The sequence below is a fragment of the Periplaneta americana genome, chromosome 1 (genome assembly GCF_040183065.1).
Source record: "Periplaneta americana isolate PAMFEO1 chromosome 1, P.americana_PAMFEO1_priV1, whole genome shotgun sequence".
Classification (NCBI taxonomy): Eukaryota; Metazoa; Arthropoda; class Insecta; order Blattodea; family Blattidae; genus Periplaneta; species Periplaneta americana.
This window is the reverse complement of record NC_091117.1, coordinates 90,785,871-90,806,905: the sequence shown is the minus strand read 5'-3', so window position 1 is coordinate 90,806,905 and position 21,035 is coordinate 90,785,871. Positions and strand designations below refer to the sequence as shown.

The window sequence follows — 21,035 nt, the reverse complement described above, 5'->3', positions numbered from 1 at the left end:
CGTTTTTTTTTTAACAGTATATATTTCAACATGCCCCATTACATAGGTAATATTACATGTTTTGACATTTCTAGATAATTACCTTTTTAAGATTGCAAATTTTCCAGTTGCGTAATCAATAAATATCTGTGTGATACGATATGCGATGAGAATAAATTATAGTTAAGTACCATTCCAAATTCTGAATTCTTGCACCTTCCTACTTACAAACTTTCAAATTACATTAGCATTATTAATTGAAGATTGTGTGTGCGTGCATGCGTGCGTGTGATATCAGGGACTGTAATATTTATGAAATATGAAATTTACGTATGATGTACTGTGACATATATTTATTTTTAATTTCAACATTTTATGGGCAAATTATAAGGGCAAAGTAGAAACAGCTCTGTAGACGAGTAGTTATCACTAAGCAGTACAGAGGAAAGCATGTGAGGGCAACAACACTGCTTATTGTTTGTGAGCTGGCTGAACCCAGCACTACCACTGAGCAGGCATGACATTGCTGTCAGAAATAGATGCAAACAGAAAACCCAAAAGAAAATTTCGGATTTTTTCTTAAAGAAATAGTAAAAAATCAATACACTAAAAGCCCGATATAGTGTGGTTCTTGGGAGATACTTAACCTCGCATTATAGCTGAACTGCGATACATTGGAAGTGATTATAGTCGATGTGTTAAGAAAATGACAAATCACATGGAGATGGATAAAGCCGGTAAATTAATGCACTATAACTCTATAGATGAATTTAAATAATGTAATACGTACTGTATATGTAATGTAAACTAAACACTCACCAGTTATGCCGTTTATTCCGTTTATGCTTTTCATTTTTGCAACCATACTGCACTTAATGTTTAATTAAATTAAGACTCAGAATGTGTGTCACAGACTAAAAATGAACAACTTAATACTCAGAATATGTGACACAGATTAAAACATAGTACTTCACAAGATTTGAAAAAAATAAAATAAAAATGTATTCATGACTTGTTAAGGCACAAGTTGTTTCCCATTATGCCGAAAAATCCCTTGGATTGCAGTTTTACAACCCCGGAGACAAGGTCATTGTCCACTCAGGGCTGTGCACATATCTGCTGATGCAGTGCATTATACTGCAGAAATGTTCTATGGAGTATTATCTTTTAATTGATTTTTTAAGATTGATCTCCACTAAATGTATTGTATATTTTATGTTTTTTACTGGGGGACATACTTTCCCTGCGTTAAATACAAATTCATGGTAAATCGGACTGCGCTATATCAGGCTTTTACTGTATTTAGATTTGGCAATACTATACTTACTGTATGCAAAGACACGTTTTTGCGTACCTTTTAAATGTTTCCCCTTCTATTCCCCCACTGTGTGTTTTTTTTTTAATACATGATGCTTTTTTGTACACAACTTATGATTCAGTTTCTGTTTAATTCTAAAAAGGGTATACATTTATTATCCGAAATTTTGCTTGTCCGAAATAGGATTAGCCTCTTCGGTTAACAGAGGTTTTACTGTCCTTTCGTAACACTTTCTGTTTTCATACCAAATATACGTAATTAATCTGATTTTAATAGTATAAGCAGAATAAGAACATTTCATGTGCCGGTTGAATTTTAGTAAATATACAGTGCAGCAACTCGGCTCTCACCTGAGCTGCTTGCAGGCTTCAGTTATGCAGAGAGCTTGCTGTCGGTATTTCAACACACCAGAAACTATTAACATAAATTATTATTAAATATAATCGATTACATCATCATTTACTCACCTAAATTAAAAAAAAAAGAGAACTGCAACTGTTTGCTCTCTTATTCCAAACATTTGTCACACCTGTTTAAGTGACACGACACTTTTTTCAATTCTTGCAGAGTATGTGAATTATTTTTGTGCACTTTGTCCATCCTCCGATATAATCCTTTGTGACTAACATATCTCTTGAGAACTCTAAAAGACAAAATATATAAAAATAATTCACATATCCTGGGAGAATTGAAAAATATATTTGTCAGATTTCTGATACTGTGAGATAGCTTAGCCAGGAGTCAAATTGCAGTTTCCCTGCAATCTATTCATCCTGTGAGTCATTCAGTTCCAGTAATCCTTTACCAGTTATGCTGCACTCATTATGTTAAATATTAGCAGAATTTCATATGAAAAGTCATTCTAAGCATTCACTAATTGCAAATATTAATTAATAATTGAGGGATTTGCTGGAAAAAAAAAAGGGAATAATGGTTTATGTTTCTTTTTCAGGGAAAACACTTTAAATCGCAGTGAAAACTGTACTCTTTATTACATTAAAGTTTTGTTTCGTTTGCTTTACTCTAAAGTGCATGGCACTTCACTGAACACCTGAACAGCCCTACCCGCTATTAGTCAAGAATTTGTAGTTCATGCATAAGGGTTAACGGTGTGCTGTAAGTTTGTACTGTACGAGAAAATGATGGGTAGAAAGTGGCCAGAATTGATAATAAGATGTAAGACGTGCAGAGAACCATATATTTCATCTAGTGGCCATGTTTTCTTTGAAAAAGAAAAACTGTGATTTTCCAATCATTACTGGACAATGACTATCAGTGTTAATGCCATATAACTCTGTATGTTCATTCTATATGTCTTAAGCTATGCATTGACAGTCTTGGTTCATTTTCGACAAGAAAGTGACATCCATCATTCTTGCAGTGGACTCTTCAATTGTTTGAAAAATATTTCCTTAGTCTATTCTTAAATTGGTTTGATGTCTGACAGTCCCTGACATTACTAGGTAGGAATTCCAAAGTCAAGGAACAACCACAGTGAAAGGAGATGAATATGAGGAAGTTCGGTGGAAGGGAATGGATAATATTGAGGAGTGTTATGATCATGTGTCTAGATTATGGTGGGTGGATAAATTTTGAAAACGAGATCCAAGATAGACAAGAGTGGAGAAAGGCAATATATGAAGGAGGAGGGAAAGACAGTGGATTTTCCTACGATCTTCTAAATGGAGCTAGGGCAACATTTCGAGAAATGGTGTTATGTGATCAGCCCGGCGAATATTGTAGACAAAACAGACACATATATTATGAACACGTAGTTTCTGCTCCAAAGTAACGCTTAGGTTAGTAAACAGAAAATCACAGTAATCGAAGTGGGACATCACGAGTGTTTGCACTAAAATCTTTTCAGGGAAAAGGGTAGAAAATCCTTCAATTGCCTAAACGAGTGGATTAGTGAGAATACTTTTTTGCAGGTTTCTGCAACTTGAATGTTCCAGTTTAAACTTTTATGCATATAAATACCTAGGTTCTTTACTGATTCAGTGAATGGAATTTCGGTGCTGTATATTTTAATCTTAGACAAATTTGGTATGTTAATAGCGCTTAACAAACCTGAATGGCCCACAGTTGTTGACTGTGATTTTTCTGGATTTAGTTTAAGTCGGAATTTCCGTGTCCATGTCCAAATTGAGTCGAGATCGTCATTAATTTTATGAAGTTTCTCATGAAAATGGGACCCATTGCCCACCCAGCATCTTGATGAATTTGGGGATCAAAATCCGATTATGAAAGCCAGCTGTAACAGCTGCTAACCACACAATACCTCCATTCTGATTGAATGATCATCCACCTCTGCTTTGGCGTGTGGGCATGAGGCCAGCAGCTGGCTGGTCAGTCTGGGCTGTTAAAGGGGTGTGGCACCACGGATTATTATTATATAACTGTAACATGGCAGTTCTGTACTCGTTTGATGTGGCTTTTCATGTTCAGTGGACATGTACATAATAATGATTCCACGTTTTTTTTTAAACCAACTCCAAGAAAAAAGCACGTAGTGTCTCAACAGTTCAAGTGTACACATATTCCACGAATTTTTTATTTCATAGTTCTAAGTGGTTCGTATTGAATTTGAATTGAAATGCATATTAAAATGTCCATTGAAGTCATTATATGGAAAAGAGCACAAATGTTGCAGTCTTATTTTGAAATTAGGTAAAAAAGCACAATAAGAAAAGTCCTGCTCATACTACAGAATAGGAAAAGGTTTTTTTCATTTAGCTTATGTTCGTATTGAATATCTCTATAACAATCTGCATGAGAATTAATTGAAATATTTAGATGTAAATACCTCGGTTTTTCATTGGTGCATATGTGCCCTTCTTCTGGCAAATCCCTAAATTGTCACTTAAAATTTGATTGTTTATTTGTAATTGTGTGGTTTAGATTGTTTGAATTTTCTGTATCAGTACTTCTTCCTGCTTTCATTACTAGATTATTGAATTCTGTACTTATCTGTAGTTATGACTAGAGTTCATTATGAAAGGGATAATCTTTATGGCCAAAGAGGAATAATGTTAGGAGTGATGGAAAATTTTACCTTCATGTATAAGAAAAGTTTCTTTAATTTTGTTTATATAAATGCTGATATTATTTCACATAAAATATTTAAAGTGTACAGTATATGAAAAGAAGTCACAAATATTGCATATCAATGACCAGTCTGTCATTTCTTTCAATAAACTATGTAGTAAATTCTTTGCAAGGGAATACAAGCAATTACTTTAGCAGTAAAGCAATAACAGGGTGGGGACTGGATGTTTAATCACAAATGAATATTGAAGTTTTTTGCAGCTGTCAATACATTTGAAGGCACTTATTCATCTGTCTAACTCCTCATTCTATTTACTATTTATATTATTTCTAAATATTGTATCGATTATTCAAATAATAATAATAATAATAATAATAATAATAATAATATTAATATTTATTTGTCAGAAATCAGTGTACAAGGCCTGGATATGACATCGTCAGGTTCGATAATATACACACGCACACATACACTCACACATGCACAAACAAACTTAGCACAAATAAATATAGACAAGTAAACAAATAATTATAAGCAAATAAACATACATAGTCAAATAAACAAACACTGAGAAATAAACAAAACAAACACTGTGAGATAAACAGAGTACAGTATGCTGTAGGTTAACACATTTATATAGGGACAAAAGGTATAATTAAAATACAAAGAGACAAATTAAAATATAAAGAAAGTGTTACATTTCTAAAATACAATATTTACATCACACTCCATGAATTCATTCACTGAATAGAAAGGTCTGTTCAGCAACCATCTATGTATGCAGGACTTAAACCTATTTATTGGTAACTTTCTCACCTCCAATGGTAGCTTATTAAATATATTTATGCCATTAAAAAAAGCAGGTATTTGAGCTCACACTCAATCTGCACCTTGTGTAATCTAATTTATCTTTATTTCTAGTGTTGAAGGAATGTTTATCTGATCTAGTCTGATAACAATCTATGTAGCTTAAATGGAATTCTACTATTCTCTTTCTCCTAAATATGGAGTTATGAAATCAGTAATTGTGAAGTAATATTTTTACAGCATGTTGGAAGAAACTAGATTCGATTTCAGTCTTTTAGTTTTACTCATAAAGGACTGTGAAATCTTGAAGAATAAAATAATATAAAGGTGATATGCAAAATAATCGCATCACTTATTCTTTCAATTACTATTCAATTGTGTTAGCATATTTGTCTCCTGAGGATATGATATAGTAAAGAGCTCTGAAATATTCCAATAAGGAGAAAGAAAATAAGAATAATTTATACATGTGTAATAATGAAAGCAATATTACTTCTAGTTGTAATCTAATTTATTGATTATCAAAGTAAATGTGACTGTCAGTCATTTGATAGCAGAATATTCATTATGACATAGAAGTTGAGATTCTTAGAAACGTGATTTTAGGTGTAAAAATATATGTGCTTCTTTCCCTGATTCCATTCTGATTCCCCATTAACCTCATCCTTCTCAAAATGTCAACACGAATTAAGTTTTTGTAGTGTTACTTTTATTACTTAATGAGTTGAAATTTAATACATTGTATGAATCTGTTGTCAACAGTTAAAAGGTCCTCATTAAAAATGGTGCAACAAAAACGTAAAGCATCTGATGATGGAGAAGGTAGTGATGAACCTCGTAAATGTCCGTTTTTAATGAAGGAAGCAGCAACAAATAGCAGTACCTCCACAGCAACAAGTGCTAACAGCAATTCTCCAAATTATGCTTCACCATCTAGTTGTAATTCAGTTTCACCTACCAAAGGAACTAATTTACACGACATCATAAACATGAAATCAAAGCAGGATCAGGATGGAGAATTGATTAGTGAAACAGAAGAAAGTGGTGACATAGAAGCAGCAGCTGCAATGGATGTTGACGAAAGTCAAGCACTTAGAGAGTTTGATGTTCTTGATGAAGAAGATTACGACCAAGATTCAGATAACCAATCAGAAGAGAGCTTCGACTCGGATGTTCCAGATGAAGAAATTGAAGCTATGCTAGAGGAAGGTACAAAAGATAATTTCTTTTTTTTTTTTTCGTTATTTATTGTTGAAACTTGCATAGGCGTCATATTGCTTCAGAATATATTTATTTTTGTTCAACTCTGACCTCATTTAATTCAATGTCATATTGTGTATTAAGAGGGACAAAAATGGTGATTCATGTGAGGAAGTGCATATGTAGAGATAATAACGTATAACTTGAGGCCTAAAGATTTTATTTTTTGTTGTTAATTGGTTTTAGGTTTGCCAGAAGAGTTTAAGGGTAGAAGGAGGAAAAGTTTTGGGCAGAAAGAAGGAGATGGAACAAATTCACCATATGAAGAAAAGGAGAAAATTGTGCTAGAAGGTATTTATTTTTTACATATGCAATTTTCCAGATGCAAATGCAACTATATAACTATTCAGCTATACAGTTTTTTTCTTATATTATATTACTACTTAACACATCTATTTAACTATTTTGTTTTCTCATAATACAGAATAAAATTAATGTATTATGATGATGCTAGTGTCTTAATAAAGAAATAGTTCCAGAACTTTTGATATAGATATTTTTAGTATATTAGTTGTCTAAAAATCTGTAATGCTATTGTATTTATGCTATTTGAAGAAGTTAATTGAAACTCAGTATTCATAACTCATTTACATTGTACAGTGAAATTCTTACAGTTGTCCACATACTTCCCTCACACTTGTTCCCAGCAGACAATACAGCCATTCTGGGCAAATTGGGAATTCCAATGAAAAAGTCTTTTTCAAAAATATTTGTTTATTATAGTGTAAGACATAGATAAGGCTCTAAAATTAAATATTATAGTTTTATTTTCAAAATTAAAACATTTTAAAAGTTTTACAGGCATTGAATCTAAGTGGTCTTGGCTGAGTAATAGGTACTGTTTTGTTTTCTTGAAGTCTGCAGCACTTATTCATAGAGAGATCAGCTGTTAATGTATATTTTTCAAGGAAATATTTTGAGAGTCTACACTGTTAATTCCAGAGCTCCAGGATCAAAGAACTTTTTACTCTCTACTATGTTCTTCCTGACATTTATTTTAAGTAGTTTTGGTTAATAACAATTAGCAATCATACAGTTGAAATTAATATTTTGACTTAGAAATGTCACAGTTGTTTTGAAATTGGAAAAATGAAGGACATTAACTCTTCTGTAACATCTGTGACAAAATATGTGTACCAGTTAACATCCGGGACATGGAAGAAACAGCTATAAAATATTTACCGATTATGTTTTTGTGAACTAATTGGATGCCATGAGATTTGCATAGCTTTCACATGGACACTATGAGAACAATTGCATTTTGCTACTCTGTTGGGATCTTATGTTTATGTTGTTGTTGTTTTCTAATGCCAGGCGTTTGACAATGAAGTCATTTGACCTCTTGCACTCCAATATTTTTCAAAGATATTATCATGGTCAGCCACTGAAGCACAGATGTTTATGTAAATGTTGTTTAAAAATGTCAGTAATCTTGATTTGAATTCTTCTGAAGCATATTTATATAGTTCTGAACAGATTTTGTCTTCACCGGCATTTTTACATTTTTCAGGAGATTAAGGGCTGTGTTTAACTCTTCCATGCTTATACAATTTTCTGTAATATCATTTGAATGTTCACAAAACTCTACTGTGTTTAAATCATTGTTGGGAGAATTCCATAATTCGTTATAATATTGTAAGAATTTGTTTTCGTCAATACCTCCATTCAATTTTACGGCTTCGTTGACATCTTTTGATATAAGCTTTAATATTTTATACAGGGTGATTCAGACCACCTGTAACAGTCGTTTATTTCGGAAACTAGTGCATTAAATCTTTTGAGACAAAAATATTTATAACTAGCACATGTAAACTTTACTTGAGCTTGATTTCATCAATCAGTCCTAACAGGAAGTAAGGTCAGTGATGTATTACTTTAAAATTTCAAATGGGAGTCAGGGTCAAATAGGGTACCATTTGATAGAACTCTTCAAAACAAACAACTTTCATAGGAAACGTTTTTACCAATTCCTACTCTTTAAATGAGAAAACGTACGAAAAGACAATGGGTGATTCAGACCACCTGTAAGTCATTTATTTCGGAAACTAGTGCATTAAAATTTTCGAGACAAAAATATTTGTAACTAAAGCACATGTTCTGTGTGAGTGTATGGTATAGTCTCTGCTCTTTTGCTGTTACTTACCTCAACATTATAAGAATTTCACTGTAGTTTTAAAATTTTTATTCTGTGACAGTGTGCAACTTACAAGATAATGTCACTATATGTTGAGTGAAGAAAAACTTAGAACGTAAATCTTTACAATTAATTTCATGTTAATTTAATTTTTATGTAAGGTATGTAACATAATGATGTTTCGAGTAACACTGTTGAAATTTCATCTGCAAACTTCCCAGGTAAATTGACTTACTGTTACTAAAGCTGTCCAGTACTGTAGTGTGGTTTAAAGCATCATGCCTTGGACTAGTAATATGAAATGAGTGCTGGCTTGTGTCCTCATGGGGAAGAATTTTTTTCGTGAAATCTTGACCAATGTATCGAAACAGTGCCCACCTAGCAAAATGATGAATTTGGGGTGCTATAATGAGTAGTGAAATCTGGTTTTGTAAGCCAGCTGTAATAGTGGGAGGGAGGATGATCACTGTGCTTATTACATGTCACCCCTGTACTAGTTCAATGATTGTTCATCTCTGCTGAGGCATATGGACATGAGGCCAAAACGTGGCTGGCCAGCCTTTGTCCCCTCATGGGCTTTTGCTCGACAGGTATTGAAGAATGATAAATTGCTGTTGAATATTTGATGATTAAAGACTGCATTCAACAGACAATAGCAAAGCATCTATTGTATACTTTTTAAATTGAGAACTATCCATAATAAATTAAGAAACATATAATTAAGTTAATTTTATTATGAAACTAGAGCTGCTAACTGTGACAAATGTCTACTAAAATGTACAGTTTGTTGACTTTTAAGTGGCCATGTGTTTCCATTCTTGTTATATTAATGTGGCTATTAACACCAGTGATACTGTGTTTATTATTAATATTTAAAATTTCAGGAACTACAGTGTAATGTATTAAATGATGTCTGATTTACTTTCAGTTTCTTTTATTGATATTCTCATCTTGCCGTACTTCATTTACATGCTGCTTATGTAATAGTATATTACTATACAAAATAATTGCAGTAAATTGAAATAAATGCATTAACTTATTTTAGAAGTTAACATAAACAATAATAATTGTAATACTAAACAAGTGAATTTATTTCCACTGAGAAATACCGGTATGCTTGTTTCACAGAGATAGGACATAATCACTTTGATGTGCTACCTGAAGGATGGGTTCAAGTGACACACAATAGTGGCATGCCCATATATCTTCACAAACAGACTCGTGTCTGTACTCTCGCTCAACCTTACTTCCTCGGACCTGGTAGTGCCAGGGTAGGTGATTTGTATTCCAATGAAAGTACTCTGCATGGAGGGTATCACATGAGAATGCTCGTTATATCTGTGAATTAGATTCTTGTCATCTGTGCCTAGTGTTCCATGTTGCGTAGCTTGTTTGACTAAGTTTGGTGCATGAAATGTTATTGTATGTTATGTATTATCTTTTGTTCTTAAGTTTGAGACTAACATGTGCTGAAACACCAAGAGAGATTCAGGTACATGTTGTATGTATTTTATTTGTATTTTACAGAAAGTTCAAGAAGATTAAACAAATATTAGTGAAAAAATGAAAGTGAATGTAGACATTCATTGCGTTTAAAAGTATGATGCCTTTATCTGGCCATTCATTTCCAAAGAATTTAATCGTTATCTTCACACTATTTCCTATAATTATTTTTCAAACACGTACGAAACTTGGAATTGTTATATATAGGGTGGAAATGAAATAATCCTGCAGTTTTTCAGATTATATGTAGCAAAAAAGTGTAATACCATACTGGTGAAAAATTCATAGTTTTCCGAAATATTTGGAACACCCTCTTATTCGGTAACTATTGAGATTTGTGATTTTTGTCCATATTGATAGAAAATCTAATAAAGAATCATTTATCCCTCTGGCATATTTCAATAGCATGGACGGTTTTCGTGTAAATTTAATTTAAAAACCACTAATTTCAAGCCACTTAATGACGGGAGCAGATTGCAATGTTGTAGTCAGAGAGGGAGGTGGAAGATACTTCACCTAGAGAGACAGACCTAAGTTCATTGACCTCTTACATCTGTATTACGAGTAGAAAGAGGAGTGTGGCAATGTTGCCAGAGTGCTGAAATTTCCAACTTAATTTTCTAATTAACCGTGCATTTACTCACCAAACATAGTATAAGTTTTCTATTCATTTAAATGTATTCTAACGCCCCTTTCAATCTGCAGGATTATTTCACTTCCACTCTGTACATAAAGGATAATCTTATTTAAGTAATGGGTCTCCTTGTTGCTTTCCTGTACATTTACTGAAAATTAGCTTTAGTACCAAATTATATATGACATTGCTTTGTAGAGTGATTAAATTGAAAGAATAAGTGTTGTTTGGTTATAGAAACATGAAGTACCATTGAGTGCAATTCCGTGCCTGCAGTACCGGCGAGCTCTAGAGACAGAAGCAACAAACAAATCTCAAGTGCCTACTGCAAATTCTGATCCATCAGCAGCCAATTCCACAAATGGTAAGACTTGAAAATTAAGTACATGAAAGGTATGTTATAGATTTAATTTTGAACGTGGGAAATTATCAATCTTCTTAATGTATCCAGCTATTTGCTGACAACATAAGGTCCACTGTAGTCTTTTCAGTTGTGGGAAATTATTATAATAGTGTTGAAACTATAAAAGTTGTCTTGTAAGTGCTGATGATGTGCTGATTACAATGATAACAATGATTGTAGCATTGATAATAATGATGAGCACAGGTTTGACTACTGGACCTGTTAAATTTTTGCCTATCCCTGGTGCTCTTGATGTTGATGATCATATGATGCTGAAGTTAACAATAATGAAGATGATACCTAACAATGCAAGATTATAACATGACAATTTGAGCTGGGTAAAATAACTAAAGTACCACCAATCTTAATATACATGTGAGTCAGTAAGTTACAGAATGAAGTAGTGATCTACATTTTTTATTGAGGTTAGAAGACAATATTATCCAGGTGTTAAGTAATTGATGTGCAAACAAGCAGCACAAGTGAAACAAAGAAGCTGCAGTTTCAAGGTGGCAGCACTTATGTATGAGTATACTATTGTTGAGCAGCATTCTGTTGAATGATTTTTCTGAGCAAAAGTCATTCAGGCCAGCTTCACTGTCAGTATAAGAGACTATGTGTTTTTTTTCCCTCCAGATTTTAAAAATGAATATTGATTTTTAGGTATGTATGGTTCTCTTGCATTATTCAGAAAATGTGTTTAACTTATTCATGAGTTCTTGACAACTAGTTATGTATGTTTTCAGATTTTTGAAAATGAATGTTGAAGAAAACTTAAAGAAAAGCTTTTGGCTCGCGAAAAATGTTGGTATTTCATTTGGTACTTCTGTAAATAAGTTTGCCCAACTCTGTTAATGTCACATTCAAAGTAAGTTTTCTAGTTTTCTTATCCTTGCATTTAGTTTGAGAGGAGGGTTTCCCCCTCTTCCCCCCTGCTGAGTGCGCAGTTTGAGGGGAAATTTCTCTTTTCAGTGTAAAATTAAAATTTAGTTAATGTATCTGGCTAACAATTCGTCACTGTAAAAAACAGCTTGTTACGAAACCATGCAATAAGCCTCAGCTGGATTAATCTTGCACAGGATAGGGATCAATGGCAGGCTTATGTGAGGGTGGCAATGAACCTGCAGGTTCCTTAAAAGCCATTTGTAGGTAAGTAAGTAAATAAATGCAATATACCCAGGTTCAATTCAGTATGAAAATGTACTGTAAGCTTATCTCCATCCCAGCAGGACATTATCTGTATTAAATGTATCCTGGCAACATGCTGACGAATGCGCAGACAACTCCACTACTTGTGAATGTCTGAGATTGGTTCAGAATAGAAGAGCGAGAATGAAATGGAGAAAGGGCCTAATTTTTTAAGTAATGATTGATTAGGCCCCAGATTTATATGCACTAATACTCGACCATATTAACTTTCAATCCAGAGAGAGGAAGCAAAGCACTGCCAATCAGTTCTTTTCCACTACTTTCAGAAACAATAAGAAACTAAGGGAAGTGACCATACAGTCCTTCAAGAAATGCAGTCACTCTGCTATTACTGGAGAGCAATTCGTCATTATATTGAGAGTCTTGACTGTTAATAGAAAATGTAGTAGAAAAACAGAATAGGCCTGTTTATGTTCATCTTAGCAGGCGAGGGGGAGTATTTTACAAATCGTGGATTCAGCGCATTATATAGCATGGGATACTTTAATTTCCCGGTTGACTTTTCTTCATCAAAAGACTCAATTACATTTCCGATTATTTCATGACCCTTGCTCACTATGGATAAGTACATTTTTTGTTGATACCTTGTTCTCTTTTTGAAGTGCTCACAGAATGAACATGCGTGAATCACACCCTAGAAGGAAGAATATCTAGGCCAGGCATTGCAAAACGTCACAAATTCATGACACAGTATAAATACTACCCACTACAGTCGCACAAAATGAAGACAAGGGGTGGGGAGCATTGGTTGCAGTAAGCTAGACAACACACTACCTTCCGTGTTCATAACAAAGAAATAACAAGAGAAAGAAGGGATGAATATCTTTTTAGGATTATATTATTTCCATCTGCATTCTTTTATTTTTTTATTACAATAATTCCATTCGGTAAGATCTCAAAATTAGGGGTTGTCTCATAAGTAGCCACTGCCAATTGTGCACGAAGGCTGACATCTGTTAAGTGTGTCCTTCATTTTGATCTTAATATGTTTAATTTTGAAAAAAAATGCTCACAAATATACGTAGAACCGAACATAGCTGTGAATGTTTCAACAAATGATCTAAGATATGGATATATAGAGGAGTCAATATTTTTAAATACATCTAAACCGGCACAATCTTTATGCTTGCTTTTCACCAAGGTGTCATTTTGGAGATCAACACCTCAAATTGTAAGTCTGGTCGTACCTTTAGAATGGGTGTATTAAAAGAATTTGCAAATAGAAATGAATCATTCTCCATTTGTTTAAAATCACCAAAACTTTCCATCTCTAAATTCTGAAAGTAATGTTTCCAGGATGTCGCAGTATTTATCTATTCTTGAATCAGAAACATTTGGAAGTGACTTCAGACAAGAAAAATTATGAAACTCATTTTCTTTCAATTGCACTTACCAAACATTTATTATCATGGAAAAAGATTTCACCACATCATACATGTCAACTATGTTCTGATCACGTCCTTGAGGTCGGCAGTTTAGTTTGTTCAGTTGTTCAAAAATATCTGTTATGAACGCCAACTCACTATTCAGATAGTACTGGATAACAGAATGAGCCACTGCTGACAGTACAGGGGTTCAGCGTGGAAGGGGTTGTTATCTCATGGAACTTACATCAGAGTTGAGGCACTGTTTCACAAAACACAAGTTAGAGATGCCTGATCTAGACTACACCATTGCCTCACCTGTGCAAAAGATAAGCTGCCCAATTCTCAGTTGACACATTGTCGACTACTGCTGCTGCTAGTTCGCATATATTTCATATGTTTTGTTAACGTGGTTGCACAATGAAAATTAATGGCACTGACTCTTATCCTGTGGTTTTCCTAAGGTGATGAGTTAAGTGTCGGGATGAGCTCTAAAAGTAACAGGCTACAGATCTGCATAATTTCATCATACTTTATTTGGACATTTTTCAAATTAATGTGTTCACAAATTTGTGCTTTGGCTTTCATGTGCAATCTTAGGGACTTGTGGGTTAGCTAATTCGTTCTTCACTTGCCTAGTCTAAGGGCTCAGTTACTTTGACTAGTGAGGATTGTAATGCTTGCCTTGCCTCTCACTCCACTCATGTAACGTCTCAGACAATTGCGCCCTGTTTCTGTTAAATCATGCTTGGATGGTGCTCTGTGTCATCTCTTCCTCTTCATGTGCTATCTATTAGGTTACGTTCATTTTAGGCATTTTTAACGTGAATACGTCTTTAAAACTAGACCGACATATGGGGTACCAGGAGGAAAATGGCAGTATAACATTTGTAAAGTGATCCATTCTGACACTGTAACTTCGTGACTAATAACACGGTTGAAATAAATGTGGTGGTCTCATTTGATCGGGTATATGATGCGAGTATGACCTTGAGTTGATGCCGTGCATGCGTGAGGTGTTGGTGGGTGCCCAAGGCAACTGGTGAACATTTTGGGTGTGGGCAAAAATTTCCGGGCAGTATATCTCACGACGACGATGTGCTAGTGCGCTGATTTTGGTGCCAAACGAAAGATCTCGAGAATATGTCTTTAAAATCAGACCGACACACATGGGGTACTAGGACAAAACAACAATGTAACGTTTGCAGTGTGATCCATTCCGACACTATAACTTTGTACATAATATCATGATTGAAATAAATGTGGTCCCATTCAATTGGATATGCGACTATGATATGAACATGACCTTGAGTTTAAGCTGTGCATGTGCGAGACACGGGTGAGGGCCCATGGCAACTGACGGTCATTTTGAGTGTGGGCAAAAATTTCTGGGTAGTATATCTCGCGACTCCGATGTGCTAGCACTCTAATTTTGGTGCCAAACAAAAGGTCTCATCTAGATCTGTCGATTTAAACCAGACATATTTACATAAAACCCACGACCATGTCACCAATACAGCCACACCCCCAATTTTTCCCTTCATAATTTCAGTGGAACAAGAACAAATGGAGTAAAACATGTGGCCTACCAGGTTGGAGTTTATTACTTTTTACACAGCTCCCAGCCTCCTTGCAAAGATTCGCTGTTGCATACTTTTTAGTTATTTTTCCCTTCTTTAACCACATTCGATTTCATTTGTTTGATTTTATTGGCATTGATTATAGAAAAGTGGATTGGATGTAATTCCTGTTTGGAGGATTTTTTAGGCCTGGTTCACAAAATTCCGAAAAATGTTATAACAAGGAATGGAGCCACAAGGACTGGACAATGTATCCAGTGACTTCTAATGGTACCAAAGAGAAGTACTTAATGACAACAGTGGTATCTAAAAGGAGTGTATATTTATAAACCACAGCATTTAAAAATACCAACTTTCAGTGGATATAAATTCCCGCTTTAGTGATGTTGATGATAACAATATGGTGGTGGTGGTAAAGATAAAGAAATTAATAATTTTGATGCATATATGTATTGGTGAATTAAACTTTTATGTAGATTTTTTGGGTTTGTTTTCATAGTGAACACTGCCTTAGCATTTATAAACCAACATTCCAGGATGTGAAGTTATTCCATTGCTTTCATTAATTCGAATTGTTATAATAGTTACTAATATTAACTCTGATTGAATCGCACTTTTTAGAAAGGAACTAAGTCAAAATTTACCATTTTTATTTTTACTGATGAAATTATTAATACTTTCAAGACGCATTGATTGGCAAAGAAAGGAACTTAGTCAAAATTTTCCCTGTACACTGCTCTGCTGATTTATTATAATGCATTTGAGTCTAAAGAAAGCAGCAAAACAGTACAACGTGGTCTGTTGTTGTGACAAGAATCCAAGCCCCCTCATACCAGTAGGGCATAATGTTACAAACATGTTCATGTCAGTAACTGTCATTCAGTGCCCTGAAAATGGCGCAAATATTAAGGATATTGCTGGAGGGTTTAAGATAATGTTCATTCATTCATTCATTCATTCACTCACTCACTCACTCAATCATTTATTTATTTATCTATTATTTATATATTTATCTATTTCCTTTTATTTATTTCTTTCTTTGTATAGTTATGTATTTGTTTCTTTATCTGTTTCTCTCTTCCTTTATTTATTTACCTCTTTCTTTATTTGTCTATTTATTTATTTATCTTTCCAATTGTCTATGTATTTATTTATTTTTCTACTTATTTATTTATTTATCTGTCTATTTATTTATTATTGTATTTTGTAGATACAATACATTCTGGGAAATAAAATTAATTTGTACTAATGTTGTATCAGATGCACTTATTTCAATGAATTAACAAGTCTTTAAAGTTATGGTTTATTTAATGACGCTCGCAACTGCTGAGTTATATCAGCATCGCTGGTGTGTCAGAATTTTGTCCTGCAGGAGTTCTTTTACATGCCACTAAATCTAATGACATGAGCCTATCACATTTTAAGCACACTTAAATGCCATCGACCTGGGCTGGGATCAAACCTGCACACAAGGCCAGCTCTATACCAACTGTGCCACTCAGGGCGACAAGTCTTAAATACCAATTCCTGTATGATCGATTTTTACTGTCCATAATATTCCTCGACTTTCATGCTTTATCTAAACATTATGCTTGCCGATTGCAGGGGACTTGCTCTGTGTTATATCTAAGTACATAAACATTGGCTTTCTCCTATATCGATGAAGCAGTGTATCTGTAACATCAAGTTTATGTTTATAGTACAGCACTAGTACAGTGGTATTTATTCACGGAAATGAGTTTTTTTGCTGTCCTGAAAAATAGCAAATTTTGACTTAGTTCCTTTCTAAAAAGTGCGATTCAATTATACTTTACCATAAAGTATGTGCTCTTAGAGTTAATGTGTGTTTGTAGGTTTTTAACACGAAAAAAAGATAAAATTTTAAAATAGGATATGATTGTAATATTAGATTGATTTTATGTTGTCTTATTTACTTTTTTTTTGTTTGTTTGAGTAATATAAGCTGGTGTGTTATTCTAAAGTAATGCAAATATAATGATAAATAGTTTGTGCTTTGAATATTGCTATCATATTTAGAGAAAACACATTAGTTTCATTGCATGTTTAAAAATATTAAATTCCAATATTAATGGTTTTGACAGGTGAAGGGACTTCATTACCAAGTGCCTGCATTGAAACAATACAGGAGAACAAAGCAACACAGTCATTGAATGCCCTCCATGTGCGAGAATATTGCCAGAAATTATTTCAGTTCAAAGTCATTAAAGTTCTCAGGTTCAAGTAAGTCACTTCTTATATTCACAACTTGCAATTTATAAAAGTTATTGTATATGAAATGTATTTAAATAATATATACTTCAAGTATTAATTAACATCATCGTCTCATTACTATAAAAACAAGAGAATTTCGACACCTAATAAAGCATTTTAAAATTTGTTACGACAGTAATAATAATTGTTGTACTGTGCTCGTGTAAGTTGAAGTACTTTTTGTTTGTTCTCGTTTTTTATGACTAGAGCCCGGGTTTTATGTAATATGAAAATAAGAAATTTGTAGCTAGAAGTAGATAAATATTAATAAATAAATTTGTAACTTAGAATTTAAGCTTTATTATATGTATTTTTGTACATTGATAAAAACTACAACCTCATTTAATTATTGTTTAGAGGTGCAATTAATGATTAAATATTTTTCCATATTTTCTGCAGTCATTAGTTGTCTCGTCAACGGCAACCCATACGTAGGAATCGCCAAGTTAAGCGCTGTAATCATTTCCATTGTGTCAGTGTAGCAGGAGTTCAAATAATTTTTCCGGAGTGTTGATTCATCCAGAATACTGAAGTTGCAGTATTTGCGTAGGAATACTTGAAACTTTGGCACTCTAAGTTCATACCATGGTATGTTTGCAGCAATCATTGTCATGCACAAATCTTTATTAAATTCACTGATAGAAGAGGAAGAATGTTCCAGCACCACTTGTGTAATAACTTGTTTTTTTCGACAAAACACGGTTCTTTATTTGTGACATGAAGTTCAGTTTTTAAATGTGTCACACACTTCGCATAGCAAGATTTTGCCATCACTAGTAAAGGCATCGTCAATTGAAATCCAGTCTTTTAACTTTGATGGTAACTTGGATGCGGCTGGCGTCATAGCAGTAGACCATAGACAAATAAATAGAAAGACCCCCAACTCAATGCATTACCTTTGACATGCTATTGACGCGATGTCGAGACACTTGGCGGCAAAACATCGGAACTACATCTCATTACACATAGCGGCAGAATGCGGAACTACATCCCTTGTTACACGGCCCGATCGGTATTACAGGTATCCGTTATGCCAATATTAGAGCACGATCGGTACTGCAGATACCTATTATACCAACACATACTGGTATTTTTCATATCGCCAAAGGAGTGTGTAATGGTTTATCAGTTTAAATAACATGTTTAACCACAATATTTATATCACATTTTTGTTTTAACATGTGAATATAAATATAATGGTTGAACATGAAATTGAAAACCATTAACACACCGTCATTTAACCCTTTTATTAAATTACTTACTTACAAATGGCTTTTAAGGAACCCGAAGGTTCATTGCCGCCCTCACATAAGCCCGCCAGCGGTCCCTATCCTGTGCAAGATTAATCCAGTCTCTATCATCATACCCCACCTCCCTCAAATCCATTTTAATATTATCCTCCCATCTACGTCTCGGCCTCCCTAAAGGTCTTTTTCCCTCCGGTCTCCCAACTAACACTCTATATGCATTTCTGGATTCGCCCATACGTGCTACATGTATCAATGTATCATTTATCAAATTTGACTAATAAAAGTTTTTGCATCTTCTAGATCAAATATGTAATTGAGATACAGGATGCGAATAGGATAGGATACTTCTCTCCAAAACACCTTAAGCACTATTTTTAAATAATGTTATGTATCATGTATTGGAAGATAAAAACAAAGATTGACTTTGGAATATTGATTTCGAAGTTATTATTGGTCAGTTATATAATTATAATTCGCTCTTAATTTTTTTATGTCAAACATTAACTTGAAAATAGTCATAAGATGTTTTGCTGTGACATAGTACAACGCACGTTCATAAACATTTATAAAACACCACTTTATTTGTTTTACACCATCAGAGCTGAACATCTATTTTTAAAAGTAACTGCCATTAGTTTAATATATGGATATTAAAAATCTAAGTAATCAATAATCACCACTGATAAAGAATACAAAGAAAACTATTTGTCTACAACAGACATAAAATTAACTTAGACTTTTAATAAAAACACCATTAAGAAATACAAGTAAAAAAATTATTTTTCATTCTCTGATGTATAGTTGATTCAAAACACTGAACATATTAGAAAAAGTGCAATACATTTTATTAGAGATAAGTCTATACTTCGCAACATTTCCTAATTTTGAGCTTTGATACTGAGTGTTTGATTTGATTGTGGCCCCATTGCTCAAAATATGTTGTTGTATTCTAATGCCAGGGGTTTGACAAAGTCATTTGACCTCTTGCACTCCAATATTTTTCGAAGATATTATCATGGCCAGCCACTGAAGCACAGATTTTGAAGTGTTCCGAATCCATTTCTTGGTTTGAGTTGCACAGTGGGTAGTTAGGGGACTGATATATTCCAATTCTATGGAGGTGTTTGTTTGGCCAGACAGTCATGGCCTGTTGCCAATCTAAATGCAGCTACAGACGATTTTAGTGGTAAATCGGGAATTAACAGTGGATTATGATGCAGAGTGTTCCATTTTTTCCCTTGAGATTTGTGTTATCAAATTTTGTTTGTTGAAGTCTAAGTATGTAGATTTAATAAATCTTTTCACAGAGTAATACATAGATTTAGTAACAGGTCTGTAAGTAGCAGTGCTGCCCTTCTTTGCTAAAGCATCAGCATTCTCGTTTCCCAGGATTCCACAATGGGATGGTATCCACTGGAATACAATTCTTTTATTGAGTGATATTAATTGAGAGAGCATTTTAGTTATTTCTGCTGTTTGAGATGAAAGTATGTATTTAGAGACGATTGATAGAATAGCTGTTTTGGAGTCTGACAATATAACTGCATTCTTAAATTTATTGATGTGGCATAGAAGATTCCTGAGACTTTTACTTATTACAATGATTTCTCCGTCAAAACTTATTGTTCCATATCCAAGAGATCTATAAAGTGAGAAGAGACAAAATATTGTACCATATTTACTCTCTTCTTAGCTGATGTTATACGACAAGCATTCCATTATAAAAAATTTAGTTGCTTCTGTACCATTAAAGTAGTCCCGCCCAGAAATCCGATTGGGGGACTATTTTGTGCTGCATAGAATTGGAATATATCAGTCTCCTAACTGTCCATTGTGCTACTCAAACCAAGAAATGGATTCGGAACACCTCAAAATCTGTGCTTCAGTGGCTGACCATGACAATAATTTTGAAAAATACTGGAGTGCAAGAGGTCAAATGACTTTATTGTCAAATGCCTGGCATTAGAAAACATCAACATATTTACTCTGGTCATGATAATATCTTTGAAAAATATTGGAGTGCAAGAGGTCAAATGACTTTATTGTCAAACGCCTGACATTAGAAAACAACAACATATTTACTCTCTAAAAATTCTAAATAATGCACCCAAATCTCACCAGTTGCAGAAGCTGCAGATTCGTATCGCTGCCACTGGACTCCCTCTTATGCCCTACAGATGACACAACTGAAATGCTCATTGTACTAGTAATTATTATTTGTATTTATATTACTATGTAATGTTAACTTAGGGTCTTAAAGATCGTTAGATTTAT

General features: G+C 33.8%; 1 protein-coding gene across 1 annotated transcript in view; it reads left to right on the top strand.

Annotated features, from left to right (window-relative positions):
* The window catches only part of pasha (partner of drosha), a 63,894-nt gene that overhangs the window by 9,018 nt on the left and 33,841 nt on the right, over window positions 1–21,035 (top strand). The window contains exons 2-6 of the mRNA XM_069823736.1: window positions 5,916–6,362; window positions 6,600–6,704; window positions 9,676–9,818; window positions 10,922–11,048; window positions 17,343–17,481. Of these exons, the coding sequence (XP_069679837.1) occupies window positions 5,936–6,362; window positions 6,600–6,704; window positions 9,676–9,818; window positions 10,922–11,048; window positions 17,343–17,481 (941 nt within the window). The 5' untranslated portion in view covers window positions 5,916–5,935. The remainder of the gene's footprint in view (window positions 1–5,915; window positions 6,363–6,599; window positions 6,705–9,675; window positions 9,819–10,921; window positions 11,049–17,342; window positions 17,482–21,035) is intronic.